The following is a 21,261-nucleotide window of genomic DNA, read 5'->3' as shown; positions in this document are numbered from 1 at the left end:
CCAGCCTAAGGAACTCATTTCAGAAATGCATTTATGGTACTCAGGCTTGACACCCAGGTAACATTCATTGGTCCATAATTTGAGGAATGTCATCTGTGCCTCATGTTCCCCCTCCCCGCAAGTACCAAGATCTCTTGGCCTGGCCCTTTGCTTTGCCGTCCCCTCTACCTCTGAGCTATGTGAGCTTGTGTACTTATCCAGTGTGCATAAAAACTATCCAGGAAGTTCAACATCTTGAGGTTCCCTGAGACCTGTGTCTCTAAAGGTCAGTAATGAGTAAAGAGCATCTCTTTTACAGATTCCAGATTCGAAAGAATCAGCTATAACAGTACATTCTCTTCTCACACCAAGCCTCTTATTTCTTACTGGTAGACAGACATGACACTCTCAACATTTTTGAGAAAAAACTTCTCATTCAGTATATGGAGAAAGAAAAGGTGTCTATAACTAAGTCTTCTAAGGATTGATAAGGATCATGTCTTAGGAACCAGTGCTGAGTAAAGCTAGTCATATAGTTAATGGGTTTTTTTGGTGAATAAACCTGTAGTATGTTGCCATCTAGTGGAACATAGGCAAACTAAAGCTTGCATGTATTCTGACCCCAGAGTTCAGCAGAGCTAATTAAATCAGCCAGGGAAAATGACAAAAAGTATTTTCTAAAGGCAAGTGTTTTGGAAACACATGCAAATTTAGTGAAACTAAAGTTGACTTTTAGTAGTCGTGTTTTCTTAAAGTTGGCAAAAGTCCCTCTGTTTCTCAAGAGTTTGTGAATGTTTAACCACTAGGGAGCTAAGGAGTTTGTCAAACATAACCAGGTCAGGAACCTGGCATTTTCATTGTCACCTGTGCAGTCAGCACAGTTTCTCATCCAAAGTCCTAAGCAAAGGCTTATTTATTATAGGGTTATTTTAGTAGTATTTTGAAATGTGATTTTAAGGTTTCTAATACCTTTCTTACATACATTTCTGGTTTTGGTACTAACTTTCCACAGAATAAATAAGTTTATTTTTTAGGAGAAGCAAACCCATGACTTCACAAAGTAGGAATTTCACATTTCAAATTCTAACAGATCCCAGAAATGTCCAGTTCTGTAATTGTAGACTGGGTTTGCATGAACATCTGCAGACTCTATTATGGAATAATTCATGAACATTGACTATTTGTCTTACTGTTTCTTTGTCTTTTTGCTATGTTTGCTTAGATCCCTCCCTGGAGCCACTGCAGCTGAGTGTGCATCAAATCTGAAGAAAATCTACACCGTACAAACAGTACAGGTAAGACCCAAAAAGGGGCACACCCAATTAACATGGTATATGCTAGACGTTCAATTTTCTACCCTGAAAACTGCCACTGTGCTGGAAGCCCCCACCCAGGTCTTTGCTCTGGTGACAGCTCTGCAGTCCATTTTGGTGCAGCTGCCCTTGACTAAGACAACCCCAGAGGTCTGCTGAGCACGCCCCCACAGGGCCTGCTCTTTTCTTGGTGACCTGCTAAAACTTACCTACTGCCTAAACCTTTCACAGACCCTCATGAGCAGCAGACTGTGCTTTGTTAGGACATGAACCTGTGTCCCCATTCCAACACCAGCTCCTTGTCTGAACTCTTATTTACCCTCTGTGAGAGGCACTGGCAGCACCTGCAGCATCACATAGGAGCAGGGGAATGCTTAACATGGAAGTGGAAAGTCTAAGACCAAGTTCCGTACTTTGTGTTCAAATTCCATTGTCCTCAACTGAGCAAGTTTCAACCCTTTTAATTTCTGTAAAATTAGTATACCAATAGTACCTACTTCATTGTTGTTATGAGGATTGGGTAGTATAATGTTTATACCTCACTTAGCTGAATACCTGATAGGTTCTCAACAAATATAAGCTTAATTCTGTTACTTCTTTCTGTCTCCATCTCTTAGGATAAGCATTTCTTTTCTTTTTTTGTTTTTTAAAGATTTTATTTATTTATTTTTAGAGAGGGAAGGGAGGGACGGGGCGGGGGGGGGGAGAGAGAGAGAGAGAGAGAGAGAGAGAGAGAAACACATCAATGTGCGGTTGCTGGAGGTTATGGCCTGCAACCCAGGAATGTACCCTGGCTGGTGATCAAACCTGGGACACTTTGGTTCCCAGCCCGTGCTCAATCCACTGAGCTACACCAGCCAGGGCAGGATAAGCATTTCTTTAAAAAATTGGTTCTTTAGTTGATCACATTTCTGTTTTATTCAAAAGCAAATTCTATCAAGTTTCTCCTCCTTTTCTAGTTTAAAACACTGCAGAGAAAATAATGCTTTTAAGTCTGTTTCATAATTGCATTGACCAAGTCCTGAAGTGTTTAGAAGACCATATTTAAATAGTTTTCCTTTTGTTTGTGCCACTAAATCTTTTAATGTCTTAGGAATTCTATTAGATTGGCACTAGATTGCAACTCTTAGGCAGCCTCTCACATGCAGAAGTAGCACAGAGAGCTTTTTTCAGAGTTTTCCCAATATTTGGCAGAAAATGTGGTATTTGTAGTTATGTGGTTCCAGGGAGGGCAGTAACTTGAGTAGACACAGTCTCAACCTTAGGTTGTTTGTGATCTAGTCAGGAAAGTGACATAAGCATGTAGAAAGGAAAACATCAGTGCTGCTGTGATAACCAATCAAAGACAGTTGTGAGCTTCTTTGCCTCCCTTCTCCCCTGTGGTGAAGCAGCTATTGCTTAAACCTCAGAGCACTTGAATTCAAAGCCTGTCCTTACATGAATGTTCTTAGATCCCATGGATTTTTGAGGGACTCATTAGACTGTCCTTCTTGTTATGACATTGGGTTGTTGGAGCTGTGCCTCCAATTCCAGGGCAGACTGGCCCAACTGGGTGCAGTCAGATAAAGGGGTCATTCAGGTTCCCCCATGCTGCATGATGACATGAAGCAACTGCTGAGCTCTGGCACCTGCAGCAACTTAGACAGGGGCTTCAGGGACCACTTTCAAGTACCCAGTACACACTAGGAAATGTTTTCTTAAAAACTACATTGGGATATAATTTGTATTTAGTTAATGGAGATTTCTTAAGTGCACAGTTTGGTAAATTTTAGTAAAGGTATGCAGGCATGTAACCATCACCCAGATCAAGATAAAAAAGTTTCCATCATGCCAGAAAGTTCCTTTGTGCCCCTTTTCAGCCAGTTCTTCCAAAAACAATCGCTATTCACATTCCCATCACCATATATTCATTTTGGTTTTTTTGAATCTCATATAAATGGGATCACAGAGTACTTATTTTGTATAGTTCCTATTACTCAGTAAATACTGCAGGGTTGGATGAATGAATGAATGAATGAATGAGAAATTAATAAATGAACCAGGTTCCTGAGTCACAACAGGTTGCTCATATAAGGATCCATTAATCTGTAGGCTGTACTTTCTCAAGGGGGGCAAAAATGGATTCTTGATGAACCAAAAAATCCTACTCTTTTTATGCATAAAGCACAAATATACATACAATACATAAATACATAAATAGTCTCTCTGTGGTATTAAAATTTCACAAGGGAGTGATAAGGAAAAAAGGCTCCTTCAGGTTCAGAGGTGATAATGGAACACTGATCTAAGTGGATAGGAAGTTCTGTCATATCTCTAATGTCTCTGTCTCCTCAGTTTCCTCATTGTGAAACTGACATATTGACAGTGCTAACTTCCTCTGGTTGATTGAGGGTTGAGGTTGCATGTAGTTTTCAGCAGTGCTTGGCTAAGTAAGCCCTCAGATTTCATCAACTTTTACTAAAGTGTTGTTGGGTTCCATTCCTCAGCTCCATCAGTTGCTTGGTGAGGATGTGGGCTCTGGTAGAGGGTAGACCGCCTGGGTTTGTATCTCATGTCTGCTACATATAAGCCGGGGCAAGTTGCTTAAGTTCTCTGTACCTGCTTACACATTTTTAAGATGGGAGTAATTGTGACACCATTTGTACCACAAGGTTGTGAGAATGAAGTGGTATAGGAAGTAGAAGGCACTATGTAGGGTCAATCATTATAATAATCAGCTCATTTGCCATCACTTGCCTACTTTTATTGGAACATCTTTTTACTTTCTGAGTTGTTTTATATCAGCAAACTGTGCTACTATTTCTAGATTATTTATTTCAAGTATTTATAACATAGCTAATACCCCTACTTAGGAAAACATACCTAACTTAACAATAACTTTTGGGATTTTAGCCCTTGAGTGAATATCTGTGAATAGTCCTTACTATTTAACTGCTAGTCTAGGTGCCCATCTTAAAGTCATTTGAAGACTCATTTTTGTCCCACTGTCTTTTTATTCTGTGGTTGTAGGTTGATTCTTGAACTTCCTCTGTTTAGCAATGTTAGTACTAAAAAGCTACATCCTACTCATATCTGTTTCTTCCCCATTTATGTTTGAATAAAATGTAAGAATCATGCTTTACATAAAGACCATGTATCTTTTTGTACTTTGAGGTCATTCAACATATCAGAGATTTTTAAAAATATATTTTATTGATTATGCTATTATAGTTGTCCCATTTCCCCCCTTCACTCCCCTCTACCCTGTATACCCTCTCCCACCCACATTCCACCCCTTTAGTTCATGTCCATGTGTCATAAGTTCTTTAGCTTCTACATTTCCCATACTATTCTTGCCCTCCCCCTGTCTATTTTCTACCTACCATCTATGCTACTTATTCTCCATACCTTTTCCCCCTCTTTCCTCCTCTGACTCCCCTTTTGCTAACCCTCCATGTGATCTCCATTTCTGTGGTTCTGTTCCTGTTCTAGTTGTTTGCTTAGTTTCTTTTGTTTTTGTTTTAGGTGTGGTTGTTAATAATTGTGAATTTGCTGTCATTTTACTATGCATGTTTTTTTTATCTTCTTTTTCTTAGATAAGTCCCTTTAACATTTCATAAAATAAAGGCTTGGTGATGATGAACTCCTTTAACTTGACCTTATCTGAGAAGCACTTTATATGCCCTTCCATTCTAAATGAAAGCTTTGCTGGATAGAGCAATCTTGGATATAGGTCCTTGCCTTTCATGACTTGGAATAGTTCTTTCCAGCCCCTTCTTGCCTGTAAGGTCTCTTTTGAGAAATCAGCTGACAGTCTTACGGGAACTCTTTTGTAGGTAATTGTCTCCTTTTTTCTTCCTGCCTCTAAGATTCTCTCCTTCATTTTTACCTTGGCTAATGTAATTATGATGTGCCTTGGTGTGTTTCTTCTTGGGTCCAACTTCTTTGGGACTCTCTGAGCTTCCCGGACTTCCTGGAAGTCCATTTCCTTTGCCAGAATGGGGAAGTTCTCCTTTATTATTTGTTCAAATAACTTTTCCACTTGTTGCTCTTCCTGTTCTCCTTCTGGTACCCCTATAATTCGGATGTTGGAACATTTAAAGATGTCCTGGAGGTTCCTAAGCTTCTCCTCATTTTTTTTGAATTCTTATTTCTCCATTCTTTTTGGTTTGGTTGTTTGTTTCTCCCTTCTGGTCCACTGTATTGTTTTGAGTCCCAGTTTCCTTACCATCACTATTGGTTTCTTGTTCATTTTCCTTCATTTCTCTTATCATAGCCTGCATTTGTTCATCTAATTTGCGACCAAAATCAACCAATTCTGTGAGCTTCCTGATCACCAGTGTTTTGAACTATGCATCTGATAGGTTAGCTATCTCTCGGATGCTTAAAAGGATGGGTTCTGGGGCTTTGATTTGTTCTTCTGTTTGAGCCATCTCTCTTTCTCTTTTTTTTTTTGGTCTGGTCACGCCTGTTATAGTAAGGGGCAGAGCCTTAGGTATTCACCAGGGTGGGACATCTCAGTTGCTGGGTTATGACGTTGTATGTGGGGGCAGGGTCGAGAGGGAACAATGGTGCTTGCTTCATTCTCTGTGGGATCTCAGTCCCTTCTGCTGCTTCCCCGGAGCAAACTGGGCCCCTCTGGTAGCAGTTCCCGTGTGGGTGGGCTTGTGCATGCCATGGGATCCTCCAAGGACCTCTCCTGTGAGGCTGGGTGTCTCTCCGTGCTCCTCAACTCCCACAGGTGTCCTCAATCAGTGTTCTGAGGCTCTGTTTCCCAGCTCTGGGATCCTGGGTTGCATGCACTGCCTTGCTTTACAATCACTGCCTCACTGGGTCTGCCAGCTGCCGCTTGCGCACTCAAGGTCCACCGCTGCAGTCTTGTGCACCCCGATGCCTTGCACACCCCTGGATGCCTTATGTGCCGGGCCCCAACTCTCTCTGCTCTCCACACCTTGACCCTCGCCTGGCTGCCCAACTCCGCCCCTCCTACCTGTCTGGATGAACGGGTGTATTTCAACTTCTTGGTTGTCTGACTTCCATTCAGATCAATTTTCTGTCAGTTCTGGATGTTACTCTGTTTCTAAATTGTTGTTGTCCCTATCTTGGTTGTGCGTGGAGGCACAGTGCGTCCACCTATGCTTCCATCTTGGCCGGAAGTCTTTATCAGAGATCTTGATAGGGTGGGGCAATCATTATGCCTGATCATTAGTGGGGAGGCTGAGGCTAAGAGGTAAGTGACCCAAAACAACCAGTAGAAACAGCCAGCCATGCTGTGTCTGTTTCATCATCCTGCTTCTATTGAGATCAGTTCTCTTTCAATTCCACCCCTGCTGAGGAGGTGGGTGCTTCCAGATGACCTAGTGACCCCTGTTGAGGACACTGTCATTGAGACCAACAATAATTCTATCTGCTTGGACTTAAATTTATTTTCAACTTTCCTGCCTCTCTTGGAAAATTCCATTTTTTCATGTAAATTTGTTTTCAAGGTACTTATTTCTTTTACGCTCTTGTGAACATTTCAAAATATTCTACATTTCCCCTGTGTTTTTATGTCCTAAATGGATGCTCTATAGAATAAGATATAGCTTCTAAAAAAGTCTGATTTTACCAGTGGGAGAATTAAGACGTACCTGCCCAAATGTGATTTGCAAGGGAAGGCTCCCTTATTCCCAGTGTCTTCCAGTTTTGCTGCCACACACCAAAAATTGCACCTTGGAAACTCACCCCTGTGCACCATCTGCCCCTCCTCAAGTTGTTGTGACTTCAAGTTCTGCTACATTGTATCTCACCTGTACCATGGTCTACCCAATATTTCCCATAAGCTCACTGATGTTTTACTTACATTTAAATAAAACAAATACTTCATATTTCTTCTATAAATGGAATCATACACATCACTTATTATAAAGAGAAGGTCAGTCTATTAAAATTAAGTAAATGTTTCTTCTGTAATTGTGACATCAAGACATCATCTCTTATCAGAAATATAGGATTGTGCTGTCACAGGACAACAGAGAGCTTTCCAGATCCCTGGGAAATGAGTCTGTTGCCCCTTTCAGAAGGAGAAGTTTTATAGGTCAGTATTGATAATGGAGAATGATGGGAAGCATGGTTCCAAGTATTCATTGCCATGGACACAGAATGGCAGCTCAGGGTATGTGGTATCCTGCAGTAGAATAATCTGAAGGGAATCATCTCAGTGAATGGGGATGGTGGGCATATAGCAAGAAAAACTCGACACCAAAAAGAAAGAGATAGGGACTTGAAGCAAGGTCTGCTTCATATTTCTGGCAATTGCAGGCTGCTAATAACAAGATTCTTATTATCATTTACTTATTCATTACATGTTATGGGATCAAAATTTTTAGTCATGACCCAGTTGTGCAGAAATAGAACAGAAGTAAGATCACCCATGACTCCCATGTCAGCTGCATGCGGGCCCTGTCACGCATAGGAGGGGGGTGGAGAGATCAAATCTTGCAAAGTAAAAGTAATTTAGTCACTTCAAAGGTAAAACTTAGTCTCTTCTGAAGGAGATGAGAATATACCACTTATCATAAGGATTATTTTGAGCTGAAGGCAATTGAGAAACAGTAGACATAGTTGTTTCTGCCTAAAAGCAGGGCCTAAATTTCCCTGTATAAAGGAGCCCCTCTTTCTCATCCCTCGAGTATACATAACAAACCTTACTAAACAGCCCTTACTGACCATATATTTCCTGGTCACCCTCTAGAAGTCCAACCCCCTGTTATTTTTGTCTAGTCACTTCTTCACAGTGTATCATTCTTTGTTAAATGGAATCTGAATTCAACCAGTTCTTTGGGTTTTCACAGTCCTTCTACTTGCACATGGAGGAAGAGGTTCTAAGGAGCAGTGAAGTGCTGGGTTCCTTCCTTGAGCTCTTCTTCCATCACACAAACCTAATAAGTTGTATGAGGTTCGCAACAAGAAAATAGACCAATTTAATGCCACATGCTTTTAAAATTGAGCTCTTTTCAATGTCATGAGATATTTTATTCCTTGTCATGCATAAATGCGCAACCATGTGCTTTGTAAGTACATTAAGTCAGAGTTAAGTCTGTTGGTGTATCTTCTTGGACTGTAGTTTCCTGCTGTCAAATTTGCCAAGACTAACAAAATAAATGTGTGTTTCTGTTTTCAAGAGAAGCTTGTAAAGCTATAAATTTTAGCATAATCTTTAGGGTGTTTTCTTAGCTTTGGAACAGGAGAAGCCTTCCTGCCCTCCCCACTCCTCTAGGTGCTTATAATAGTAGATAAAAAGTCAGGATTCAAGAATTCTGGCAGGGAGTAGGGCAGGTGCTCTGGTGTGGGATGCCTTTCAGGCAACCTGAAGTTTGCCTTCACCGAAGTCCTTTTGGTTTTACCTGAGGCAGAAATTTCTGGTTTAGCATAGTCTTGTCTATACATTCTACAATTGCCACAGCGTAGTGAGGATTCCAGGCTGGAGCTAAAGCACCACCGTGCTCAGTGCTGGTAAGGGCATCTACTGGTGGGAAAACAGCTTTAAACATTCCTTCATTCTGTGATTCCATGACTTGATCCATGGCTTCCAAGGTGGAAGAAAGATGTGCCCAAAAACACAGAGTAATATCATCAAAGAAAATAGCCTAGAGGTTAAGAACACAGGTTTTGGAATCAAAATGCCTGGCATCAAATTATGTTTCTACCTATTCATGTGTATACCACAAACAGAAGCTGAAATATTGGAGTAATCTCATTCTTTACACTAAGAATAAATCATTTATAGGGTAGAAATTATGAAGGTGGAAAAATAATTTTCCTTCTGTTTTTCTAACTTTGAGCTGGACTAATAAATTGACATGAGACAGATTAATAGGAAAAAATGACCTAATTTACTATGTGTGCACATAATAAATTCTTTCAGGGTTCTAAAAGATTATGACACTCCAGGACCCACTGGGCATTTGAGGATTATAAGTTCTGTCCAGAAGTCATTCAGCCATGTAATGTGAAAAATAGAGACATTTATTGAAGAAGATGCAAGACACAAGAAACTTGTACAAAGGACAGTGATGCCTCAGTACCCTTCAAAGTAGGCACCTTGAGACTTCATACAGTTCTCCTGGTTGCCATCAGCTGCCCCATCATGTTTTCTTGCATCTCATCAATGGTCTGAATTCTCTTCCCTTTCAGACAAGATCAAGCATGTTCATGGTGGTATGGCCATAGACTCTTCCCTTTCAAAGTTGATTTTAATTTTGGCAAAAGCCAGAAGTCACAGGGTGCCAAATCTGGACTGTAGGGGAGCCGAGTCACCTGGGTAATTTGATGTTTCACAAAAAAATTCTGCACAAGACACGATGCATAAGCAAGCACATTGTCGTGATGAAGCTGCTAAACACGAGTTGCCCATAGCTGCAGCCTTCTGAATCATTCCAGTAGTTTCTGCGGAGAAATGTTCAAGCTTAATGCAAAATTTTATACAGACTTGTTGCTCTACTCAATCATTTTGAATGCGATGGCCACACAGTACACATGTTCACTCAATGGCGCCTACTGCCCCCACTGACTTGACTAGCACAGTGAAGTCGTCATTGTTCACACATGTGCATTCCAGTCCACTCAACTTGGCTGCCAGGTTACATCGATACTGCACAAACCATTCCCATTATATTAACAATGGCTGGACTTTTTGCAGACAGACCTTGTATATGCCGTTGTGGACTAAAGAGAGAGAGGCAGGGCTCTGGGACTTCAAAGGGAAAGCAGACAATTTACTGGTAGATGAGAAAGAACAAATGTGGTAACCAAGTTCATGCTGGGTGTCCCAGAAACAATGGGAAATAGAAGGGTGTTTAACAAACAGACTTGTATCCTCCATGTCTGCCACACTTAACTCATATATGCTAAGGCAAAAAGGCTAAGGCTGCCTTTTTGAAGCAGGTTTTCCTATCTGAATTCTTTAGGCAGGAAAGGGGAAGAGTCGGTGGTTCTTTCTGAGTCTTTTGTTCCTTAAAAATAACCAGCATAAAATAATTAGTATCCCAAAGGTCATATTTTTGGGGTAGCAAATGCTGATCCCTTTCCCTAAAGATGGATACTGTTCGAGGAGTTGCTGTTTCTCCAAATCCAGTTTCAGCTATTCCCCACATTAGTGTTGCTGTAGGCAGGGGAATCAAGGCATCCCTAATTAATAAGTCTACAGGCAGGTAGCTTTTTTGCCTTCAGTTTTCTTACTGTTTATTGTTGCTGCCCTTGCAATTAATTCAGCTTTAACTTTTACACAAGGCAGACTCGAACAACCAAACAACCATCAAGGTTCATTAGTCTACATAGATAAAATTTCATTCCACCAATACTACTTTATTCATGACACTGGGACAGGTTGTTCTAATTGTTCTATTGCTTGTGCTGCTCCCTTCAGACCCACTATGAAACATAGACAATCACTCTCTACTTACCTCACTACCTGGAGGATGTTCCTCATTTGTGGTGTAATTCTACTCATGGAATTCATAGCTGAGTGACTCCGTACTCATTCTGAACAACCGGAAAAGGTTTTGTTTCTTCATAAACACAATTCGTACATAAATCCTAATGGTCACACCAAACAGTGATGCTTGGAGAGGTTTAGTCTCTGTGCCTCAATTTTCTTAATCTATAAACAAGTATAATAGTAGCGTCTCCTAATGAGGTTGTCAAATTAGGACAAATTATATAAACATGTAAACCTTAATAGACCAAAGCCGGCGCTATTACTATTATTATTATTACTATTACTCTATTAGTTTTTATACAATGCTCCTGCCTACCAGCCACTCTGTGTCTTCATTAGTTCTCACTGTTGTCATAGAATACCATGTTCTGGGTGGCTTAAACAACAAAAATTGATTTCTCACAGTTCTAGAGGCCGGAAGTCTGAGGACAATGAGGTTGCCAGCATGGTCAGGTTCTGGTGGAGAGCCCCGTTCCTGATTTATAAGCAGAGCCATTTCCTCATTGTGTCTTCACATGTGGAGAGGGATGGGACGAGCTCTCTTCCTATTCTTACAGGTATGCAATGCCATCATGGAGCTTCCATCCATGTGTCTAATTACCTCCCAAGCTCTGCCTTCTATATGAAGTCACCATATGAGTTTGAGAACACAAATATGCAGTCTAATATGCCCTGTATCTTGGGCAACAGAGCTGTTGAGTGTTCCTGCTAGGGGGAACAAAGGAGGACAGGGCACCTCAGGTGACTCTCTTCTCTGCCTCTTCCTTTATACCCCATCACTTAGTCCAAAGGGGTGTAGACTCCTTTTAGGGTCAGAACGAAGCCTGTGTTATAGGAAATATGGTTCAGCACACATACTCAGTACTACAGGCTTTATTAGATGCAGTCTATCTGTCAGAAAAATCATTAGCAAGGTTCCTACCCAGTTTTATGTGTTGATACATGGCATAGAAATGTTTGTTTAATAACCACAGCATTGAGACCCATGGAATTGGCTTGATTTCAGCAAGGAACACTTTTTATTTTATTATTATTACATATTTTGTTTTATTTTTAAGTTCTTTTTAAATATTTTAAAAATTGATTTGAAGGGAGAAAGAGAGAGACAGACATTGATTTGTTGTTCAACTTATTTATGGCAGTTCATTGGTTGATTTCTTGTATGTGCCCTGACTGGGGATCGAATGAACCCACAACCTTGGTGTATCGGGTAGACATTCTAACCTACTGATTTACTCCATCAGGGCTACAAGGAACATTTTAAATATTAACATTAATTTTCTATTGGAAAATGAGAACACTGAGAAAAATCTATTTTGAATGGATAAGACTTAAGGAGATTCTGGTTTGTTCTCTAATTCATGAATTTTATAATCTAGTAAAAATCAATACTGGGTATATTAAACAAAGTGTTTTTCTTTTAAAGATATTCTGGAGTGTGTACAATAATATCCCTCCTGTGACTAGCCTGCCTTTGAGATGTATTATCATTTAATGAGAGGAGAGAGGCGACCACTTGGTAAGTGTCTCACATTAACTGGAGGTTAGGGTGGGAGGGAAATGATTGTAACCTTCATTAAATACATGAAGTCAAGCTGAATAGGAACACCAAAGCACTTCTCTCCAGGTGACGCAGGAAGTAATTTTAGCTTTACTTAGTTATGAAGTAAGCCCCTGCCCACCACACTGTTCACCTTGGGCTCAGGATGGTGAGAAGGTTTCTTGGTGCTCCTCCCCCGAGGGCCCTATTCAGTGTCCCACAAATGGGTTGCTACTAGTGCTCTGAAAGTACAATTGCAGTCCATTGTGTGGGGGTTGCATAATTTGGGCTTCTTTTATTAGTTCTATAGGAGACAACCTGAGCAGTTGAGTGGACGAGCTTATAGACTAGTGGAGAGTTGAGGGGGACAGATGTAGGATCCATGCCTGTTGTATGGTTGAACAAGATCATGTCACCAAAGACATACCTCTCACATGGTTCTCAAAAAGTGTGTGCTACTGACCATGGCCTAGGGCCTGGGTGAGGGGGTGTCCTTTAATAGTTCAGTGCAGTGATGAGGATGGTAGACAGAAAGCCAGTTTGCCTGGGCTAGAGTCCCAGTTAGTAATGAATCCTTATATCATATCCCCCAACTATTCTAAGTTATGGACTCATGAATAAAATGGAAATGTATCGCAGCTCCTTTGGCAGCAAATGACAGGAACTTAATCCAAGCAAAAAAATGAGATTTTTGGCCCCTGTAATTGAGAAGTCCAGTGGTAGGGCTGATTTCTGACAGATATGAGTATTCAGATGCTACTAGAAACATGATGCTCTCCATCAGATTTACTTTGCTTTACTCTGCATTGGTTTAACTTTCAGGCTCTCCCATTTGAGGTGGAAAAATGGTTTATAGTACCTCCAGTCTCGTACTCTAAAAGGTTATCCCTGTCGGCATTCACTAGCCCCAGGAAATACTAGGGTTGGCTCTTACTGGCTCACATGGGTCACCTTTCCATCCTTGGCAGATCACAAACACTAGCAAGAGACAGTATCTGATGGGCAAACCTGGGTCACAAGCCCATGTTTGAAGCTAAGATGTGCCATTACCCCTATCTGAATGGATCTGACATAAGAGTAAGGGACAAGTAGCTCCCTAAAAGGAAATCAGGATGGTCTTACCAGAGGAGGAAGCAAATACTAAACAGGAAAACACAACAGATTCCCACTGAAGTTATTGATTCTCCTAATAGACCTAAGAGGCAAAGTTGATATGAGAGTCAGCCAGGGCACTGCCATTGTTGTGATATTGAAATGTAAGGGGCCTTTACATAGGTGAAGCACTTGTTTTAATTTGTCCATTCCCAGGTAATCCAGGGAACCTCTCATTACCACCTTCTTGGGAGTGAGCACCTCGTGTCCCATCATCTTCCCTGCCCTTGTCACTGAATTCACTTGTTTCTAATAAAAGGACTGGGGAGAGTTTTTTTGAATGCTGGTTTTCTTTTTTTTAAGATTTCATTAATTTATTTTCAGAGAGAGGAGAAGGGAGGAAGAGAAACACCGATTAGTTACCTCTCACACATCCCTAACTGGGGACCTGACCCACAACCTAAGCACATGCCCTGATGGGGAATCGAAATAGCACCCACCTAGTTCGCAAGCCAGCACTCAATCCACTGAACCACACCAGCCAGGGTTTTTTGTTTGTTTGTTTTTTTATGTCATCTGTTGTTAAAGTAAATGTATGTACAAGCAGTTAATCCTTGAGTGTAACTTCAGACCTTGGTCTTTGATCCAGGGAAGAGGAGAGTAATGCAAAGGGTGGCGTATGGAAGATGAAAATTCCCAAGGACAGCACGGTAGGTTTGTTCTGATCCTTTTCAGGAATTGACTAAGCTTGGGGTTGTTGATTGCAAGTGATGGCATTTTGTACTTTTAAGACAGCCTACCTGGCCATCTCAGAACAGAACTGGGGGTGACAAATGCTATTCTGACTTTGGTGATTTTCGTCTTACACTGTCACCTTGAAAATATGTTAAGGCACTTCACTATAGAAATGGTGTATTAGTTTTACTTTGTGAAAGAGCTAAATGCCTATAACTTTGACGGAAAGCTTATTATCTTTATGGTACTCATTTCTTTATCAAGCAATACCTAATGTGTGGATGTTGGTTTTACAAAGCAACAAGCAGTCTCCTCCTACCAAAGATATGTTCCTCCTCCAGTGGGGGCAACGTGGCTCTGAGAATGACCATGGCATTGAGAATAGGGTGCTGGGGAGGCCTGGATCTCACCATTCTTTGGAGTTTCACGTGAGGTTGATGAGAACCTGGTTAGAGGAACAGCATGGTGGGATGCTAGTTTGCTATGACCAAGCTTCAGACACCTCAGTTTTCCAGGGGTGGGCATGCTCAAATTTATCGTGCTGACTGAAAATGAGTGCTCAGATCTATTCATAAGCCCTTGGAAACCAAAAGGCTTCTTTGAAAATAGACAAAAGGGCAAATGCTACCCATTCTCACCTTTTCATGGTTTGTTTCATGTGGATAAGCTCAAAGAATTGAACCATCTCCAGAGACCCCTACGGTTGAGCTGGAGTCATTTTCCTATAAGCACACACCCAAAGATTCGGCCAGATTTATCTGTTAAAGATGCAAGCTGTTAGTCAAGATGTATAACTCCAAGACTTGGCTCTTATTTGACATACATAATAGAAAATGTCAGGGGAGCCAGCAGCCAATCAGGTAATTAAGGCCTAGGAATCCACTCTGTCCCCCTTAAAAAGGAGAGGAAGCAGTGTTAGAGGAGAGAAAGCAGTGTAAGAGGAGAAAACAAAGAGAAAGCCATGTAAGTTTTTAAAAATTTCAGTAAGAATAAGTTTTCCTTTTCATGTTATTTTTTGACACTAGACTGAATTCGATTTGAAACAATCTGGATGCCAACTTTCAGTGAAAAGAGGCTGAAAGGCATGTTTGTCCTTTCCTTGTTGGCCCAGTTGGCCACATTCAGTCACAAATAATAACACTTCACATCTGCCACAAGCATTGCATCCTGAGAAGTTTGGTGCACACAGCTGTCAACAAGTGAGAATCTGGTGGTCTAACCTTGCCTGAATCCAGAACAGGACAGGAAACTTTCTGTTCCATAACTTCCTCCCTCCCCCTCAGCTTCATTGCTAACAGTATAAGAAACTGATAGTTGGGACAGATAGGAAAGAGAAGGATGATTTCTAGATGGCAGACACATAGACCAGAAGGGAGGGTCTAGGAAAGAGAAAAGAAAACCCTCCTTGAGAGTAAGAGGTCACAATGTTTAACTGCTGCCATCTGGGTTCAGCCAGGCTGCTTTCAGCTCATTAGAATGTAATGATAAACACTATTGTTGTGGTTAAAATGTATTGAGCCTCTGGCATGTAGCAAACATACAGCTATATATGGAGTGGTTGAGTCCTTTGGCTGCAGCCACAGTGCTAATTCTTTTGAACACATTTGTTGACTAATGTGTTCAGCACATTAGTCTCATGGACGAATGTCTCACTCAAGTCTCATGGACTTGAGATTCCTGGGAGGTCAGGCCCTCTTATTATTCCCTGTTCGCCTATGAAAACCTGTGCAGAGAGATTGATAACTTGCTTAGGTCACAGATACAAGGCAGCCTGTCAGGATTCAAACCCAATTCTGGGTGAGTTCAGAGCCTGTGGACCAGGGCAAGGAAGGTAAATGGGACCAAGAACTATTCAAGAGGGAATAACTAGAAGAACTTTTAGGACTTCAATAACTTATTTGTTGGATGGCATCATTAGATCTTAAATAGAAAAACTCCATTTCTTCTCACTGGAGGTAGACCAGACCATATACTGATTCTTCTGGGGAAATGCACACATACACTCATAAATTCTGTCACTTAACATAAACAGTCTATCTCGAGTGAACAGAAATTTGCACATCTCTAGTATTAGCCAATAAACCAGAAATTTCCTTAAGTGCTCTTTACTTGTGTAACCTTTTAAGTACCTTATAAACTGCAAGAAAAACAGGGAAAAGGGTTTTGAAGACAAGGATTTTACTAAATAGCATTCAACTATAACCAGTTAATATGTTTTGAATCAGGGAGAGGTAAAGAAATCAGAAAATTATGTCATTTGAATGCATTTTTTCCACAATTATTTGAATTTGATCAGGGGTTTCACTACAAATTAGCTTTGAGATTTAGTTTTAGGACACCAAGGTTTTTGGACACAAAGTTTGTGATTTGGATCACTGTATCTATCTGTGTAAAGTTATTTGTCGAACAGTACAACACACACTACTGTTGTGAGTGTTTACATCTGTAATTTGGAGATGGCCTTGGGCTCTACACATGGGCATGGAAAGTGCACAGAAGTTGTGGAAAATGGGACTTGTTAAGCTCCTGGATATAATTGTCTAAAAAAATAAATATATATATATACATATACATATATATATGTATGTTGTGTTTTTTTGGTTTTGTTTTTTGTTTTTATTCTTTTTCACACCAGTCTACAGTTTGGAAAGAGTTGTTGTTAGCGACTATCGGGGAACAGTTCACAGACTGTGCTGCAGCAGGTAAAGAGCTACGGCTCGTGGGCCCGCTCGGGTGTGCTTGGCTTGTGCTTGTCACAGAAGTTTGTGTGTTTTTTACTTTTTTTTTCATGTTTGAAGTTGTTTATTTTACAACTATGAAGTTACTTTGATTTATTCATGTGATTGTGGCATTTAGTGTTCTATGTATATGTACACATGCATATTTACATGTGTGTGTACTATATGTAGGTACATCTGTGTATAGGCATATGTATGTTCCCTTATAACTCACCTTAATAGTATCTATGACCATCTGTCCAAAATAAATAGGCAAAAAGAAAAAATGTGGTATTAATTGGACTCTTAACACAACTTTTGGTTGGTTTTCTTTTCCAATTCTTCTTGAGGGGAAAATGCCTTTGGTGTCTAGTGAAGTTTGTAGTTAGATAGGCACAATTCTTTCTGTCCCTCTCAGTCCCTTTCCCCTTCCTCCTGTTCTTGTCTTGGTCCCCTGCTCAAAGGGAGCAATATGTACTTAATGTTATTAGCTGTGACCCCACAATTAAGGCTAAAATATGAAGTCTTCAGGACTTGACTTTGGAGGCGATTTTCAAATACTGAGTGAATTTCTGAAAGCCTTTGTGAGTACATTTTTACTTTGCCTCGTTTTTATCATGAAACCACTTAAAGATGGGAATTGAATTACTCGTTTAAAGTTTTGTTTTTCTTGGGCAAGTCTTTCTGGGTGGATGTTTCAGAGGTAACATTTAGAATCACATCTTTTCTGTTCAGCTTTCAGATATTTATTTAGTTTTTATGGAATCAGTATTGACCAATTTGTCCTCAGATATCTTGGCTGGTCATGACCTTCAGAGCCCCTGCATACCTAGCCAATGCTAGGCAAGTTTCAAATCCATCCCACTATCAGTTTTGATAATTCTGCTTTTGTTTTACTTTCTTTTTATACTACTTTTTTCTTTACTTAAGACAAAACTGAGTTAAGGTAAAATTGCCTTAAAAATACAGATTCTTTCTATTTTGGTAGGGAGTGGTTAGCAACTTCACAATCTGCAGCCAAAATTCAACCTAGGTATAATTATATACAAATACCGAAATCCCTGGGAAAGGAGGTTTTCTGTATAAATTATATCTATTTCTGGAACCAGGGAGAATTATCTAAGTAGAACTATTCCTGTTTCCAGAACCAGGGAAAATTATCTAAGTAATAATAAATTGCCAGGATTCAGTAAAGAGGACCTATTGTTCTATGGTTGACTCAGGAAAGGAGAGCACCATTAACTATTAACCATTAGCCTTCCATGAACCTGGCTCTTCCACCTGAAGCAAGTCAGTTCATCCCCCATCTTTAACCAGTGGCTCTTCCTGGCTCTAACATCTTATGCTGCCAGTACCCTAAAATAATCACAGTTTTGCTGTTTGACTCTCTTATAACTATTACATGTTTGTTGATAGATCTGCCCTTGCAGAAGAGTTGCAACCTTTTTACCATGCAGTTTCTGAAAGCACTGTACTAGTAGGCTATGTCTAGTTACTAAAAGCCAAACACTGAAATGTTGACAGTTTGGCATATTCAGCACCCTTGACCAAAAGTGTAGAGATGGGCAGTATCAAAAGACTAGAAAATGCTGATATTTTACTAAAAGACTGATCTAATGACTTTATGACCATTCTTGAAAGTAGGAAACTGCAAGGCTTCCCTCCTGATAACTTTATGTTCACATAAAACTTAACATAACTGAGCTCTAGCAAGTATATTTTAAAGGTGTAAATAAAACAAATGTTTTGATGGAATAAGTTCCTGTTGAATGGTCATGGTCAGGTACTATTTAATTTTTTGTGAGTTTTTGTTTAAATGTGACATATATACAAAAAGTGTACAAGTTATGTGTATAGCTTGATAAATATTCATAAAGTAAACAGATCCCTAAAGCAAGCCACCATATCAATGAGCAGAACATTATCAACCCTCAGAACCCCTCTTTATCCTCCCACCCCCCAAATAGTTGCTGACAGTCTACTTATAACATATAGGGCTCATTTTGCCTGTTTTCAACATTGTTATAAATGGAACCATTTAGTGCCAAATCATGTAAGTTTAGCTGGACCAAATTCACTTAAGAAGGAAAGAAGGAAGCGAGGGAATGAAGAAGAGAAGGAAGGAGGAAAGAAAATAATTATTTTACTAAAGGTGAATTCCTTTAGTAAATTGGACATGTGCTTACTTAAATTGCATCTAAATAATAGAATGTTTTAATTTGCAGAAGATAATTGGAAGAACTGATGACATAAATTATTTTGAATTACAGATTTATAGAAATTTAGGCAAAGCATATTTATTAAAGCAGCATTTTCTAATTATTATGCTTACCTTTTTCATTTTACTTCTTGGTGCTGGATATGCAGGTTCAGAGAGCTGACCCTATTTCATTAATATGTCATAAACATGTAAACCAGGAGTCAAAAGTCTTTACTTCTATCATTTTGCTGCAAATTAACACACACAAAGTGTCTGCAAAGACAGTACAAAAAAAACTACTGATCTGGCCACCATTCTCAAATATCTACAAGGTAGCCCTAAATGCAGAATTTAGTTGAGTTTACTTTTGTTTTGTTTTAAAAGACATCTCTTCATTAATATAGGTAAATGCTTTAGTGTCCAACTACTGCAGTGCCGTGATAGCAGAGCCACACTTGAAAAGTATTTACTCTTTCTTTATAAATAGTGCTAACAGATGGTCATTGATTCTCTAGCTCACAGTTAAAAAAGAAGCACTAGAGAGCAGGAGGCATCAATAGGAAAGGAGACAAGCAAAGCCCCAAAAAGCAGAAAGAGCAGCTTGGAATACACAGTCCAGGCCTAGCTAGTGTTGGGGCAGATAGTACTGACCACCCCAAGGTATGTGAACGCTTGGCAGGAAGTCAGGAGAAAATACTCGCTGTTCTTAACAAAGACAGTCAAGCATCGAGGAAAAGTTCATTTGAGTTCACTTGGCTTTCAGAGGGCAGAGTTATGCAACTCATTTTAGAAATAGTCTCATCAAGACAGAGTAAAAAAAAAGTCAAAAACCTTTGGTAACATGTTTAAAGGGGTAAATTACTTACCTGGAAAATTTGTTTGGCTAGAACACTTTGTATATCTATGTCCCTGCTTAAATGTGATGTAATTGCTGCAGCTTTCACCCAATAACTTGCTTTTTGTCCAACAATTTTCCTTAGAAACAAGTATTTATTATGGGTTCTCTTGTGCCACATTCTTTTTATCATCTTATTTATAACTTACAGATGAAATAATAAGTGCTTAAAAAACAGTGCAGGTAGACTTGAAATTATCACTCATTTCTCTTTTTTTCTGCCTTCCCCTTAGATGACGAAGTAATAGGAGTCAGTGTCAGCGTTCGGGATCGAGACGACGTAGTCCAAGTCTGGAATGTAAATGCCTCCTCAGTGGGTGAAGCAAACCGTTTTAGAAAAGATTTATGAACTTCTGCCCCACATATCTTTTAAAGCAGTATTTTATAAACGTAAGTGCTTCATTTCCAGTTATTACTTTCTAGATAATTCTATAATACTTTTAAAAATAGAAACTGTGTTGCAAATGAGGTAAAGGCAGAATCACTTGAAACTCTATAATCCAGGAAATACTTCAATAAAATACATTTAAGTGTTTAAAAAAAGTTTGGTCTCAGAAATTAAAATGAGATTTAATTGTTGCCTGAGTGCAGGGACTGGAAAATTAGATACATGTTGAATTTATCATTTCAGAAATTTAAAACTGATCTTAAATTTGTCATTCTCAGAAAAAAATTACCTGTATTCGAAGCAACAATAACAAAAATGTTACTATATGAGCGGGAACATAGATATTCAATCATGCCTTCACAAACAGGACTTTATAATATGCTTATATAACATCTGTATTTGTGGAGGAACTCTTCTGAGCACAGTGGTGATTGAATGTTCTGCTGAAATGCCAATGCTTCCTCATTATGGATGACTGTGACACAGAACTGAAGGAGAATTCATGCACAGTGGTGGCCTGTTAAAAGTATGAATAGGTGTGTGGACCTATTGTTTCCATCATGATTCATGTCCATTGCTTTTGTGTGCTCTTTTGAAAAAGTCATTTTTGTCATAATGAAAACAGCTTAGTGTTATTAAATTAATGTTTGGTAGATCAAACTTTAGGCTGTACTTTCAACAGTGAAATAGAGAGGAGCTTTGGGAGGCCTATACATACATGACAAATTTCCTGTCTCCCAAACTGGTCTAAGAGTCAGTAATGCAATTTCCTTTAATTACTGTATTTTATTGAATCTAAAATGCCCTTGATAATAAGTATTATTTTAGTAATAATACTAAAAGAGAAAACTAAAAGGTTCCCAGTTAAACTATGTTATGTTGACTTCAGGGATGCCAGTGTGGGGAGTGTATCTTAGAATTGCTGAAATAGATTTCGTTTACTAT

At 39.6% G+C, this 21,261-nt stretch overlaps 1 protein-coding gene across 1 annotated transcript in view; it reads left to right on the top strand.

Moving 5' to 3' along the window:
* The window catches only part of EIF4E3 (eukaryotic translation initiation factor 4E family member 3), a 42,373-nt gene that overhangs the window by 12,951 nt on the left and 8,161 nt on the right, over positions 1 to 21,261 (top strand). Inside the window, 7 exon segments of the mRNA XM_028518057.2 lie at positions 1,202 to 1,274; positions 12,176 to 12,230; positions 12,233 to 12,272; positions 14,031 to 14,091; positions 16,752 to 16,818; positions 20,162 to 20,253; positions 20,255 to 20,318. Coding sequence (XP_028373858.1) covers positions 1,202 to 1,274; positions 12,176 to 12,230; positions 12,233 to 12,272; positions 14,031 to 14,091; positions 16,752 to 16,818; positions 20,162 to 20,253; positions 20,255 to 20,318 — 452 coding nt within the window.

This window comes from Phyllostomus discolor, chromosome 7 (assembly GCF_004126475.2).
Source record: "Phyllostomus discolor isolate MPI-MPIP mPhyDis1 chromosome 7, mPhyDis1.pri.v3, whole genome shotgun sequence".
NCBI classification, from domain to species: Eukaryota; Metazoa; Chordata; class Mammalia; order Chiroptera; family Phyllostomidae; genus Phyllostomus; species Phyllostomus discolor.
The sequence above is the reverse complement of the archived record's forward strand: the minus strand, read 5'-3'. Positions and strand labels throughout refer to the sequence as shown.